Source organism: Excalfactoria chinensis, chromosome 16 (assembly GCF_039878825.1).
Source record: "Excalfactoria chinensis isolate bCotChi1 chromosome 16, bCotChi1.hap2, whole genome shotgun sequence".
NCBI lineage: Eukaryota > Metazoa > Chordata > Aves > Galliformes > Phasianidae > Excalfactoria > Excalfactoria chinensis.
In genome coordinates, this window is record NC_092840.1 from 3,523,184 (window position 1) to 3,535,860 (window position 12,677).

Below are 12,677 nucleotides of genomic sequence, written 5' to 3' on the forward strand. Positions count from 1 at the left end.
AACTACACCAACCAGATATGGGAAGAATTCCTTGAGCCAGGGGTTCTGCCACACAAAGGACTACTGAGATGTTGTGCAAGTGCGCAGTGGTAATATTCACCTGGAGTGATGCAAAGGAAGATGCTGTCTAGCTGTTCTGTTTAAGACTAGACAAGAGTCAGCAGAACATGGAGCCTCTCCACTTTCCTGAATCAGGGATAAAAATACAGCCCATTCTTAGAATCATCATACTCTGAAATATGTAGTTCAAGAGGCATTTGTTAATGCCAGAACAGAAGAAAAAATGCTAGCTATGTAACCTGCTATGCTGTCTCCTCCGTGCTTTCCAATACAAGGCCCTGAGGGACACAGAGCTGCTGCTGAGCGGCCCCAAAACAGAACTGACCTGCGTCACTGCAGGCAGGGGCTGTAATGGAAAGCAATCTTCCCACGGGGCCAGCCTACTTTGTCAGCCCAGTTCACACACCCACAGCTGCTTTTTAGGAGCACTGCCCCAGTCATGGGCTAGCTGGTGGCAGCAAGGAGACACGTTCTGTGTCCCTTGTCGGTGCAGGGGAGCAAAGGCACTGCTTGTAGGGATTTACCTTTGGGTCTGGCAAACTAGTAGCATCATCCCTTCTCCTCAGTTTGAAGTCTGCAACAAACAAAAGGATGCTGCTCTGGCAGGCAGGAGCATAGAGATAAGCCACAGTCCACACAGGTCTACAGAGCATTTTTCATTTAAGCTTTAATACAAGGTAGCACAATCTGCACCTTCTCATAATGAGGTATTTAAAACATTTTACAAATAAATGGTATTCAAAGGCATTTAAAAATAAAACATTTCCCTTTTTTGAATCAAACATTAACACTAAAACCCCTGCTGCCAAGTGCTATTCCCTATTAGGCCCTCAGCTATAAAGCAGATGGCTAGAAAACTTACTTGAATGGCTTGATTCCCCTGAGGTGGGGATAGATGTTTCCCTGAACTGGCCTTGCTTTGGTGCCATCTGGGAGACACTGCAGCAGCTATCCTTTCCAAAGTCCCTGGAATGCTGATAAAAGTTGTTATAAAAATCTCTCTAATAGGGCCAGGTTCAGTAAGCAAGCAGTCTTGCAGCACAAGCTGAGCGTGTGTGAAGAGGGCCGGGCCAGAAGCCACGCTGTGACTTTGGGATCTTACAAGAGCAGCAACTATCCTGCCCTCAGAACAAGGGCAGCTGCATTGGGATCTACAGCTGGCTTGACCATTCCCTCCACAGCTGGCTCTGTAGAAAGTCGAGGGAACTTAGAAGAGGATGTTATCTGTCCTTAGTGCTCAACCTGCTATAGGTGACTGAAGGGCACGTGTTTGGTTTTTTTTCTACACTCCAGAACAATCTGTTCCTGGCCTTCTGGTCTCCTGATCTATGTAAGTGAGCAGGAGGCAGACCACCTGGACACCTACAACTGTGGCTGTGCATGTAGCACCACAGGGGAATGGAGATGTACCCTCAGTCCTGGAAGACCTGGATTCGTCAAGACCTTGAGAAGAGCTTTTCCAAATTTACAATGGGGCTAAATATGCTGTTACTGGCCAGAGCCAACCCTCAAATACATTCTTTCTTGGGGAATAAAAAACAACCAAACCTGTTCTAGTAGCAGGATTCTGGATAGGATTCTCCAGCTTTCAGCCATTAAAGCAAAAAAGACAGGAACTATAATCAGTGTAATTATCTAGGTCTGATATGAAGCTCCCCTCAGTCCCTGCAGTACTGCTCCCTCCTGGGCTTCCAGGCTGAAACTTAAGTAACAGTGCACACCATTAAATAGGAAAGGAACAGAAAAACAGGAAGCCAAGACCACACTCAAGGCTATTGATTCTGTGGCCAGGTGTGAACCTGGCCCGTCATCCCCTCCAGCTCCATGGCACTCCATGGAGATAGGTGGGAGGAAGCAGCAGGACCCACCACAACAGCCCCCAGCTGGTCATGCACTGCACTGCATGGTGCCCCTCAGACTGTGATGAATAGCCCATTGCTCTGTCCCTCTGCATCACCTTCATCTGGCTTTCATCAAAAAGAAAACAAAATAGAAATGAACACACGCAACCCCCACACTCACAGTGGGAAGCTGGAAGCTTCACTCAGCCTGGACGTTTCCTGCTCCAGCTGCTCAGGCACCGGGGGTACCTGCCTGCCCCATGAGCGGGCCACTGCCATCATGTGTGTCCTCCACAGGTGTCTGGTTAGTGTGAACCACAATTGTGTTCTCATCTACAAGCTCACAGGCAGGATTGGTGAATGCTGAGAGCGGCAGTGTGATGCGCTGCATTTCACGCTCATAAACTTTCTGCTCATGCTTTTCCTTCAGGTCTTTTCCCCTGCATAAGAAAAAATAAATACATATAGGCATGCTTTGAATGTCATTGCTTGAAGGCAAAGTCCGTAAAGGTGATATGGCAGAAAAGAAGACTCAGTTCTTTGTTTCACAAAAGGATGTTCCAGCCACATACAAAGTGCCCAGAAACATACCCTACCAATGGCAGAGGACATGAGAACCTTTACAAATATGCAACTTAGTGAAGTCTGGCCCTCCCCTATAATGTCTTATTCACTGATGGTACTTCATCTAAATGATGACTGGAAAGCCAAACTTCTACAAACCATGGAGCCTGACAAACGTTTCCTAATACCTTACAGTCCCACAGCATAGCCTCATGCAGGGCCAAGGGAACGCTGAAACAGCAGAGCCCACTGCTGCACAAAAGAGCTTCTATAGCTTGCTTCATCTGACAGAAACAACTACTGAAGCTGGTCATAGATTATGCGTTTGCTGCAGCAAATAAACTCGTGTGGCAAGTGATGCCATTACTGAATTTATTCAAGCCTGTTTCAGAGCTGGCTGTGCCTGCTGTGGCTGCAGGTAACAGCTTAATACCACAAGTGGCTTCTCAAGCCTACCTAACTTTTCAGCATGTTGCTAAGTGAGGCGACACCTCTGTAATTTGCATTGAGGAAGATCTGCAAGGCTTTAAAAAATGGCATTAATAGCATGTTGTCTCCAGAAAAGCCATGTATACCAAAAGCTATAAAACACATTAGAGGTTTCTCACCACGCCCACCCAAATCCACCAGCTTGCACATGCAATTTTGAGAGCGAGGCACCTGGGAAAAGAGGAAAAGTAATCCTGTGCCTGCAGCCCTGCAGTGCATATTCTGGATCTGGAGAAGCAAAGCTGCATTAGGACGAAGCTCAGTATTGCTCCTTCCTGACAAAGAAAGGAGTGAAGTGGGGCAGGCACCACTCAACACCTCCTGAGCTTCCAGGCTTGTGATCCCCAACAGGCAGAGCTGCTGGGGTTTCCAGTCGGCACATAAGTGTTTTGGCAGCTTTTCAAAGCTGCCTACAAGTGTGCAGCAGTGGCTGCCAATCCTGCCAGCACACGAGACAGCATTCTCTGAAGTGACAACTCAAATCAGATTCCTCAACAAGCAGCGTTCTGTGTTTTGCCCCTTATGTAACACTCCTCCCTCTGTTTTTTTTCTTCTGTTGGCGTTTATTATAAACACTTACATAAGGATGTGTCCTAGCTTGGGAAAGGGCTCCTTCTGCTTGGCTGTGTCAGGCTGCTGTCAAACAGCCAAAACACAGAACAAACCCTCCCAGAGGAAACAGCTTGGGCTTTCACATGCTGCAGCTATAGTGGTACTTGCTAATCCTGCCCTGTCTCTTACAACTAACCTGCTTCCTATTACCACAAACCCTTCTGATGCTTAGATGTTGCTGAGCTACAGAAAGGTTTCTGTGCAGCAAAGTGGCCAAACAAGTCCTAACTTACACGAGTCAAAACTGACCATAAAGCAGGCAGAAGCTTTGGTAAATGGAACTCTTCCAAAGGGTGCTACCTGATATGCAGCTTCACAGAATACAACACGTGTGGCAAAGGATTCACCAATTATTTTTCTCCTAAAGTTACTTAAACTAGAGAAAGCAGGTGAAGAGGTGCCTGCTGAACGGCCTGCTCTTCTGATTGCAAAGGAAACCTCCTGTGAGGGCACCTGGGCTCTGCTCTCTACAGTTCCTACTTAGAAGTCAGCTCCCCTAGAAGCACCTGAGAAAGCCACATCAAATCACGCACATACACATCCCAAAACAAACAAAAAGAGATCCTTTTGAAACTTAAAATGTGACAATAATGTATGGATGGTGAAATAGAGAAGAGCAGGATTAATTCTTAAATTACTCTTTTCTTGTTGTGACAAGATACTATTGTATAATTTGTGATGTTTGAAGACTTCTGTATCTGTTTGTCTTTTCATTAGCATCTGTTTGGGTTTGCAAATAATCAGACATTCCTGATCTGCATAAATGATTTTATGCCTGAAACAGCTTTAGGACAAAGGAGAGTAGCCACTGACCTCTTATAGATGTATCCCACGACAATGCCAGCTCCAATGGCAATGATTATCACCATCATGATCAGCCCCAGCACATACCCTGTGAAGAGGGAAAGAGGCAGCATTGGAGGCATTAGATCCAGTTACAGCATGACTTTCTGAGCCTCCAAACAAGTCCATTCTGCCAGAATTAGAGGAATGGATCCAGCACACCATCCTGTGTTTTTACCTAGTGTCCCTAAGTCCTTCTTTTCTCTGGAGTTCATCTGCACTCTCTGACTTATCCCAACGACAGGCTGCACAGCGGCTGCCTCACTCCGGGAGGGCAGGGTATCAGCTGGTTCAAACACCTGGTTGACCTCCTGAGAAATATTAACTTCTGCTGTAGAGAGTGGGGCTGCAGTAGCAGTAGCATCTGTTGGGAGGAAAAAAGATATATACAGAATACTGAGCATTGATGAGTACTTCAAAAATAACATATGCCATGTGAGCAGGATAGATCTAGACTGGTATCGCCAAACCGTCTTCAAAGCACACTGACAAACATTTATTCCCATGAGTAATAAGTTACTATTCACAGTAACTTAAGCAGCTACTGCCAGAAATCCTACCAAGAGAAATGTACTCTCCCTGCTTTCCTCTGACATGAATCTGTGTAACTAGCAGTGTAAGGGATCACCTTGGACAAGGCAGAAGACAGAACAGAATGAAACCCAGGTTCAGAGCGTGAGTCCAGGGGATGCACAATGACTTCATTTAGTCTACAGATCGATGATGTACAGGCTGCAGCTTCAATCATGCTCAACAGACATGAAAAAAGATGATGAGAAGCTTTGTCCGTAGTCTCCCAGGAGTCCATTTATCTCTCTTCTGCCTCAATCTTCCTGACACGGGAGGGTTTGACAGAAGGAGACTCCAGGTTGTGTGAAACAACCTGGGACATTTTTACCCAGCCCCTCTTTGCAGCCCCACAGCAAACTCCTTTAGCATGATGATGGTTAAGTCACAGCAATGCTTCAGGCAGCAGAGGCATTGATTTATCCAAGTAGAGCATAGCCTTCCTCAGCCAGAGCCCACGGAAAGGTGCACGAGGATGGATGCTCACAGCAGACTCTTTCTTAGCACTGCAGATTTTTATCAACAACATTAATGAGATTTTCAAGGAAGCTCTTTCTTTCATTTCGCAGTAAAAGCTATTGTAGTAAAATGAATACATCTATTGCCTGTCTTGAACAACAACAAAAAAAGAAACCTGCTTTTTGGAAAGGCCATGCACAGCATGCATGCACACCTGAAAACTCCCTCCATCTCTCAGCAGGTCCTGGATCTCACCCCGCAGCTGGCATTAACTCCATCTGGATTTGCTATCTGCAGCCATTTTGAGTCCTCAGTGGAATGTGAAATGGAAGTACAGATGGGGAGCTAGAAACAGGAAATCAGGGTGCCTGCGCTGCACAGTTATGTTACTTAAGGTCAGGCCAGGGAAGCTGAACTAAAGGGTAGCGCAGGACATAACTACAATAAAATGGTGCCTGGCCTGAGACACAAGAATGGCCAAACCTTTTATACATGCAGATAGTGTACTGGATGGAAGGTCAGTTAACTCCCCAGATCCCAAAGCTGCAAGACTGTTCTTGGCAGCAGAACATTTGTTTTGCTTTATCTTTAGGGAGAAGCAGGCAACAGACAAACAGAGCGAAGGAAGGCAGAGAGAGTACGTGTGGGGGAAAGCTGTTTACATGCAAGGCCAGTGATCCCGAGGGACAATGCAGTGTGTACATCTGGAGAGGCTCAGAGATCTGCAAATAGTCCAAAAAACAAGTGCTTGCTTTGGCCTCAGCCAATACTGACATCTCTCTGCTACAGCTCTCCTCCTGGCAGGCTCCTTCACACCCCAACATGTCTGACTGACACCCTGCCTGATGTTTTGTTTTTCACTGTCCTCTCTTCACATCTTGTTTTCATGAAGTTCTTCCCCCCTACCTGTATCCAGACTCATCCTGGCACTCATTTAGCAGCACACAGTCGTTCCGACAGCAGTAACATGTCCCACAGTAAGATTCTACCCACTTCCCTACAGTTACTAGATGTCCGGACCTCTGCCTTTCATAACACGGCTCAACAGCCCTACGCAGACCAGCAAAACGGGTGGGAGTCGAGGTCTTTGCTGCTGCCAAAACAAAACCTCCAAGCACAGGCGAGGGCTGGAGGGGGAGCCTCGGATAAGGGGCAGTGGAGATCGCACGGGGACCCCTCCCCGTTGACCAGCCCCAATCCGGGCAGGACAAAGCCGGGGCAGGGAGGCAGCGGGGTGCCGAAGGAGGCAGCTTCTACCTGAGCAGGGGGGGATCTCGCAGGTTCTGTGCTCGGGGATCCCGGCGGGACCTCGGACATAGCACCAGGGCGCGGCGTCGCTATTCGGGTTCCGGCAGCTGTTGTGATCCTCGGCGACTGCGGGAGAGCACGCGGCGGTCAGCGCGGGGACCCCCGCGTTCCGAGCCCCGCCGCCCCGCACCGTCGCCTCCCGCACCCACCTGCCGGGAGCGCGGCGCCCGTTTCGCTCCTCACCGCCAGCCAGTTGAGGCACGGGGCGCCGTCGGAGGCCACCCGCCGGTTCCCGCGGTACGACGCGCCGTCGCCGCGGAGGCACTCTGCAGAAACACGAGGCCGGGCCATGCGGGGAGGTCCCCCTCGCCGGAGGTTCCCCCCCCGGGGCCGGCCTTTGTCCCCCGCAACAAAGCCGGGCCCCTTCGGGCGGGCCGACACTCACCCTCGGCGCCGCGGGCGGCCGCCAGCAGCAGCGAGCCCAGCAGCACCGCGCCCAGCGCTCGCAGCGGGGCCCCGCGCAGCATCTTCGGCGCGGAAGGCGAGGAGCTGCCGGCCCGGCCCCGCCGCTCGGCTGCGCTGCGCTCAGCGCCTCGCCGAGACCTGCCCCGGCGCTCCCCTCCCCGGTAAACAACCACCGGGCTGCGCTCCCCCCTCCCCGCCTCGCGGCCGCCGCCGGGTCCTAACGCTAACGCTTCCGCCGCCGCCCGCCCCCGGGCGGGTCCCGGCCCCGCGGGGAGCCCCGGGAGGGGAAGGGGTCGAAAGGCGCGGGGCAGCGCTGGGGCGGCCGGGGGGCGCCCGTGGGGAAACGGCCCCGAACCGAGCCCCCAAAACGTGAGAAACGGCGGGGCCGAGAGAGGGGACTCCAGAGCGGAGCCGTGTCTGCAGCCCGGGTCGGGGCTGCGATGTTGTTCATCTTCCAGCCTCCCCCCCCAACGCTTAGAACTGAATTCTCCTCCCCCGATTCTGCATTTGGGTTCCCTCAGCTTTAGAGGCTGCCCGGGGGCGCACACGATCCCATTGCTTTTCGGTGACTCCACACGCTCGAACGGCTGTGTCTGCTTATAGAAAAACAAGGTAAACCACCTCGATCGTTTTAAATGTGGCTGCAAAAAAAGCCTTTCTACAGACATCTGAAATGGACAGATGGGTTACAATGGGTACTTCTCCAAACAGGCAGTATTTGGATGCTGCAGTGCCGGTGGCTGTATGTCACCAGCAAGGGTTCCGTGGGACAGAAGGGAAAAACAACCTCTGAACACTTGGACCTGTCGGCACCGGGCTCTGAGAGAGGGCCGGGGCCAAGTGGTGGGTCTGCAGCCAAGGCAAAGGCTGGCAGCACGAGGTGCTGCTATTTATGACTATTCCACCGAGTTCCTTCTGACCTTGGCCAATCTGCCCACTTCAGTTCTGTGCTCTTTCACCTTTTCCATCTAAATGAGTGATAATCACACCTTCCTCCTCTGAAATAGACACAGAAGGTCCCTTCAGTTAAGGTGCTTTGACCATACAAACCACTGCCGGGAAGCTGCGTGCTGTACCGTGTTTGATGAATCACTGTCAGGGCAGTGCTGGCTGCAGCAGCAGTCCTTCCCTTCCCCTCTCAGATGTTTCCATCCTGGCAGTGCTGTCTGTCAGGCTACTACAGGTGTCACGAGCAGGCACAAAGCACCAATCCAAGCCAGCTTTTACCCTTTTCCTACAAGATCACGCACACATTCATGCTTTACAGCCAGGCTGCCCACAATGCGGACACAAAAACAACAGATGTACCAGCATGGCAGAGGGGTAATGATGGAAAGAGTGCATTCAGCAAAACTATCACTGAGCATGAAACTGTAACCTTAGCACTTATGCGATTCATACTTCAACAATACAATTTACCAGGACGGTACATCTAGTTTAATAATATTGAATTTAAACAAACAAAACCTGCAGCCAGACTTGCTAGGTTGGAAAAATCCTTTGTGTGTCAGCACTGATCAGCATCACAGCTATGACATCTGCTTTGTGCTATTCAGCTCATTGTGTGCACTGACACTAAGTTACTACATTCCTGATGCTCTCCAGTTTTGCCTGCTGTGAAGGCACTGCCGAGTGCAGCAAGCAAGAATTCTGCATAAGGGCTATTGAGACAGACCTTCTGTTAGTAATAGCTCTTCCTAAGAGATTTATGGGACAGATCCATTCAGTCAGAAGCTGCAGGGCCACACGTGCATCCAGAGGCACAGTCTACCCAAAACTGAGGGCTGCCAACCTGATTTCTTTCAGTTCATTTTGTGAGACTAACTCAGCTTCTATGCCGTGCTGCACCGAAAGCACCTCCCCCTGTACATCCCGATCCAGGAACTGCAGGCTGGGCAGTACTCTCCGTGGAAACAAACCTCAAACCTCTCTCTCCTGTTATGTAACAAGATAAATCTGCAGTTCTCACTACACCCAGCCAAGCTGCAGCAATCAGTCAGTTTCTAGTCCATGGAAGAACAATGGGGAATCTGGGAGAAATGCAAAACCCATCACATTAATGGTAAAGATCAAAGTCTTCCCCACAGCTGACTTCTAAGCTTTTTTTCTCTTTTATCTCTAGCTTTCTGCAGGAGGAGGAAAGATTTATGCCTGGCAGTTTCACACAGTTAAGTTTAATAGGATGCCAGTAGCAGCTGTCAAAGGCAGAGTCAATTGTTCTTCCTGAGCTTTGGGAATGGGTTTGCTCTTCTTGCCACACTCTGAAGAGATTAAACCTGACATGGCTTCCTAGGACTTGATTTCCAAGGACCTACCCAAACTATAACTAAGCAAATAGCTCTGCAGCTATACCCTCACACTGTATGTTGAAGTCAGTATGTACGTATACATACACAGACCACAGAGCATATGCACACCCACAAACACTCTGCAGAATACATTCCTATTTCTAGGAACAGGGAAGGTCAGGCACCTACCCTAAACTCCGTGTGAACCATTTCCAATTATGAGCTGGTACCTTCTCTGCTGTTTGCCTGATGCAGGTTTCAGAATGTACAATGTCAGCTTTCTCTGTCTCTCTGTCCTGCCTCTCAACTGGGTTTTTTTTTGTTTTTTGTTTTTTTACATTTTCCACCTGTGGAAAAAAAATTGAAAACGTGTGGAAGATTTTCTTTGAGAAGAAAAATGCAAAAAATGCAAGGAAAATACCATGTAGCACAACATGCTAATGCTACAAAGGGAGGCAGCTGCAGAGGGACAGTTCTAGATGGACTTACCAAGAAGTCATCAAACCCACCCCCCTCCTCTGGCTACAGCCAAAAGCGTTCACATCTTCCCAGACAAAATAATATGCTTCATCACTTTAACTTACTAAATAAGGGGAATAAGCAAAATCACCCTTGTAATCTATTATTTTCTAGACGAATGGATTGCTTAAATCTTCCTTTTAACAAGGCACATGGCACATACCCATCAATTCCTATTTCTTCTTTTTGGGTATATATATATATATATATATATATATATATGTTTTCCCTCAAAACTGTTGTCTTTTTTTGTAAAGCCTTCTTCATTCCAATTCATCCCTTCTCCAATTGTTCCGCTTACTTCATTAATTGTGATCCTTAAAATAGTAAACTGAGGCCTCCTCCACCATGAAGAGCGTATTAGAGCAAATTGTGTTTAAAGCTTAAGATTTTAAATATCAAATGCCACCAAATACTGCTAAGTGCATATAATCCAAACAAAAGTGAATTTATTTATTTAAACTCTTCTGTTGCTTCTGGATCATAAAAAGAGCTTTGTGTCTCACCTGCAAAAAGCCTTCTGTAGGCAATGCTGTAGGGGTCAGAAACAGATATGTTTTATTCCTAGCCTAGAAACGATCTGCATAGAAGAAAAAACACTGGGGTTGGAACAAACACATCAGATGTTGAGTTTATGAAATCATCAGTTGAATATAACTAAAAATCGAGACCGAGACAGTCACTACAAAGGAGTCAGTGTGCTGCAACAGAAATATCTGATTGCACTGTTGCATCCCCCTGCTGACATGTTCAAGGAGAGGCTTCCCCTCCCCCTACCGTTTGACAGCATGAGCTATTGCTAAGTAAATGCCAGCCACAGCCTCCAAGGACTAACAAGGAAGTCTGCAGAAGCAAAACAACCATATGCGATATTTGAACTGGTTCAGACTGGTTCAGAGTTTGCTCCACTTACTCAAAGTGCCTTCTCAGATGAGCCTTCTGTGTGGGCTGTAATAAAAGGAAAGAGGCCTCAGGAGGGCAATCTGGGACCTATTGTTTACTGGGGGAGTAGAGCAGCTACAGTTCTCTAGCGCTGAGATTAGCGGTAAATGCTCCCAATAATCACTGACTAAGAAATTTCACACTCTGAGTCCTCCCTAGTAGAAACAACCCTTTGTCCTTTTGTGACAAACTGCACGGGGCCCTATCACAATCCCCTCAGTGGTTTCATCAGGCCCAGCTGTGCACAGATGTATGTGTTCACAGTGGCCCACTGGGAATGTAAAGGTCTTAGCTTGGATCATGGCTCTTAAGTCTTTCCCCTCGTGCATTCTGAAATCTGTGTATGGGTCACAGAAAGCGTTTTCCCAATGACTGTGCCTCTTAGCAAGATACCTTAAAACTGGACAGATACTGCTAGGGGTATAGAACAGCTGAAGAGGCTTCAGATCCCACTTACACTGTTGTTCTGTTTCCTACAAGTGCAGACTGCTGTTGACAGAAAAAAGAACACGTATGTTTAAGGGCAAAGGAATGGAATCGAAGGATATGCAGGCCTATGAGTGAAGAACAGAGGCTTTACTCTAAATTCTTACGCTGATTTGTTGTTTGACCTTAGGCAAGCTTCTGCCAGTTTGCCATATTAATACCACTGAAGGCACAGAAGGCAGCTATACTTGTGTAGTGCTGACTTGCTTAGATTAAGAGCACAGATAAACATGAATGGAGGAAGAAAAATATGAGAATGTGCTGTGTACATTTTTTAAGGTATTAAAGTACCTTTGTAGTTTTTGTTTCTTAATTCTGTGATGTGCACAGTGGTAACTAGCAAAGCTAAGCAGTCAGCTAAACCCACATTCTTACTGGTTAGAAAATGCTGATGTTTAAGTAACAGGTTATCTACAGGTGAGATGCATGAAGAAAGCAGAATCAGAATGCGTGGAGATTTCAGTCAAATGGAATAACAGTTCTGTTTGGGTTACAGTCACTAAACTTCCACTGAATTGGACACAACTGTTTAAGTGCCCCTCACTCACCATGGGAACAAATTTCACAGTCAAGCAGAAGTGACAGTCCAAAACTGCTGTTTAAACTTCAGTAATCAAATATTATCAAATTCAGAGTTTGCTTTCATTGTGAAAAGAACGAGGTTGCAGAGTTGCATTTAAACATACAAGAATTCCAGTTCCTTTGGAAAATGTACAGCTACTCAATACAAGCAGGCAACTCTCATATCCCCTCATATCTCATATCCCCTGCCAATATAAAGGCAGAGAAATTAAAAACTTGTACACACTAATATATATATTATCATTATTATTATTTCTTATTTAGCTAGGGTTTTAGGACTGTGATCAGAGTAGTCTTTATAATTCAATCTAGGAGCAAAGACCAAACCTTTCAGTAGAGCTACCCGTGTTTCCTCATAAAAGTGCAGGATTCACAGACATTTACAGTGCAGGACTCTCACCTCTGGATTTTATTTTCCTTAGCTAACCTGACAACAGATTAAAACCATTGGCACATAGGTACAATGAAAGACCTCCCTCTCCACAGGTGTTTGCCTGAAGGCTGTGGGAGGAGCTGTGTTTACTCTGGGAAGTTGCCATGTCTTTTCTGTGCAGAATGGAAAACCTCTTTATTTTCTCTGTGGGCTACACACATGGCATTGGCATGCAAGGACAGCCTCTTTCATGGCTCATGCACATGGACTTTTTAATGTCTCTATTTACAAAAGCAAAGATCCTGTTACTTAACTATATTTTCTGTATAGGGCAAATCT

At 47.5% G+C, this 12,677-nt stretch overlaps 1 protein-coding gene across 1 annotated transcript; it reads right to left on the minus strand.

Annotated features, from left to right (window-relative positions):
* Positions 1-703: 703 nt before the first annotated feature.
* On the minus strand, positions 704-7,607 carry PIK3IP1 (phosphoinositide-3-kinase interacting protein 1). Its single transcript, XM_072350781.1, has 6 exons — positions 7,129-7,607; positions 6,893-7,009; positions 6,693-6,809; positions 4,588-4,773; positions 4,380-4,458; positions 704-2,341 (listed from the first exon to the last, which is right to left on the minus strand). The coding sequence occupies exons 1-6, from the start codon at positions 7,208-7,210 to the stop codon at positions 2,134-2,136; spliced, it is 789 nt and encodes a 262-aa protein (XP_072206882.1). The 5' UTR covers positions 7,211-7,607; the 3' UTR covers positions 704-2,133.
* Between the last annotated feature and the right edge of the window lie 5,070 nt (positions 7,608-12,677).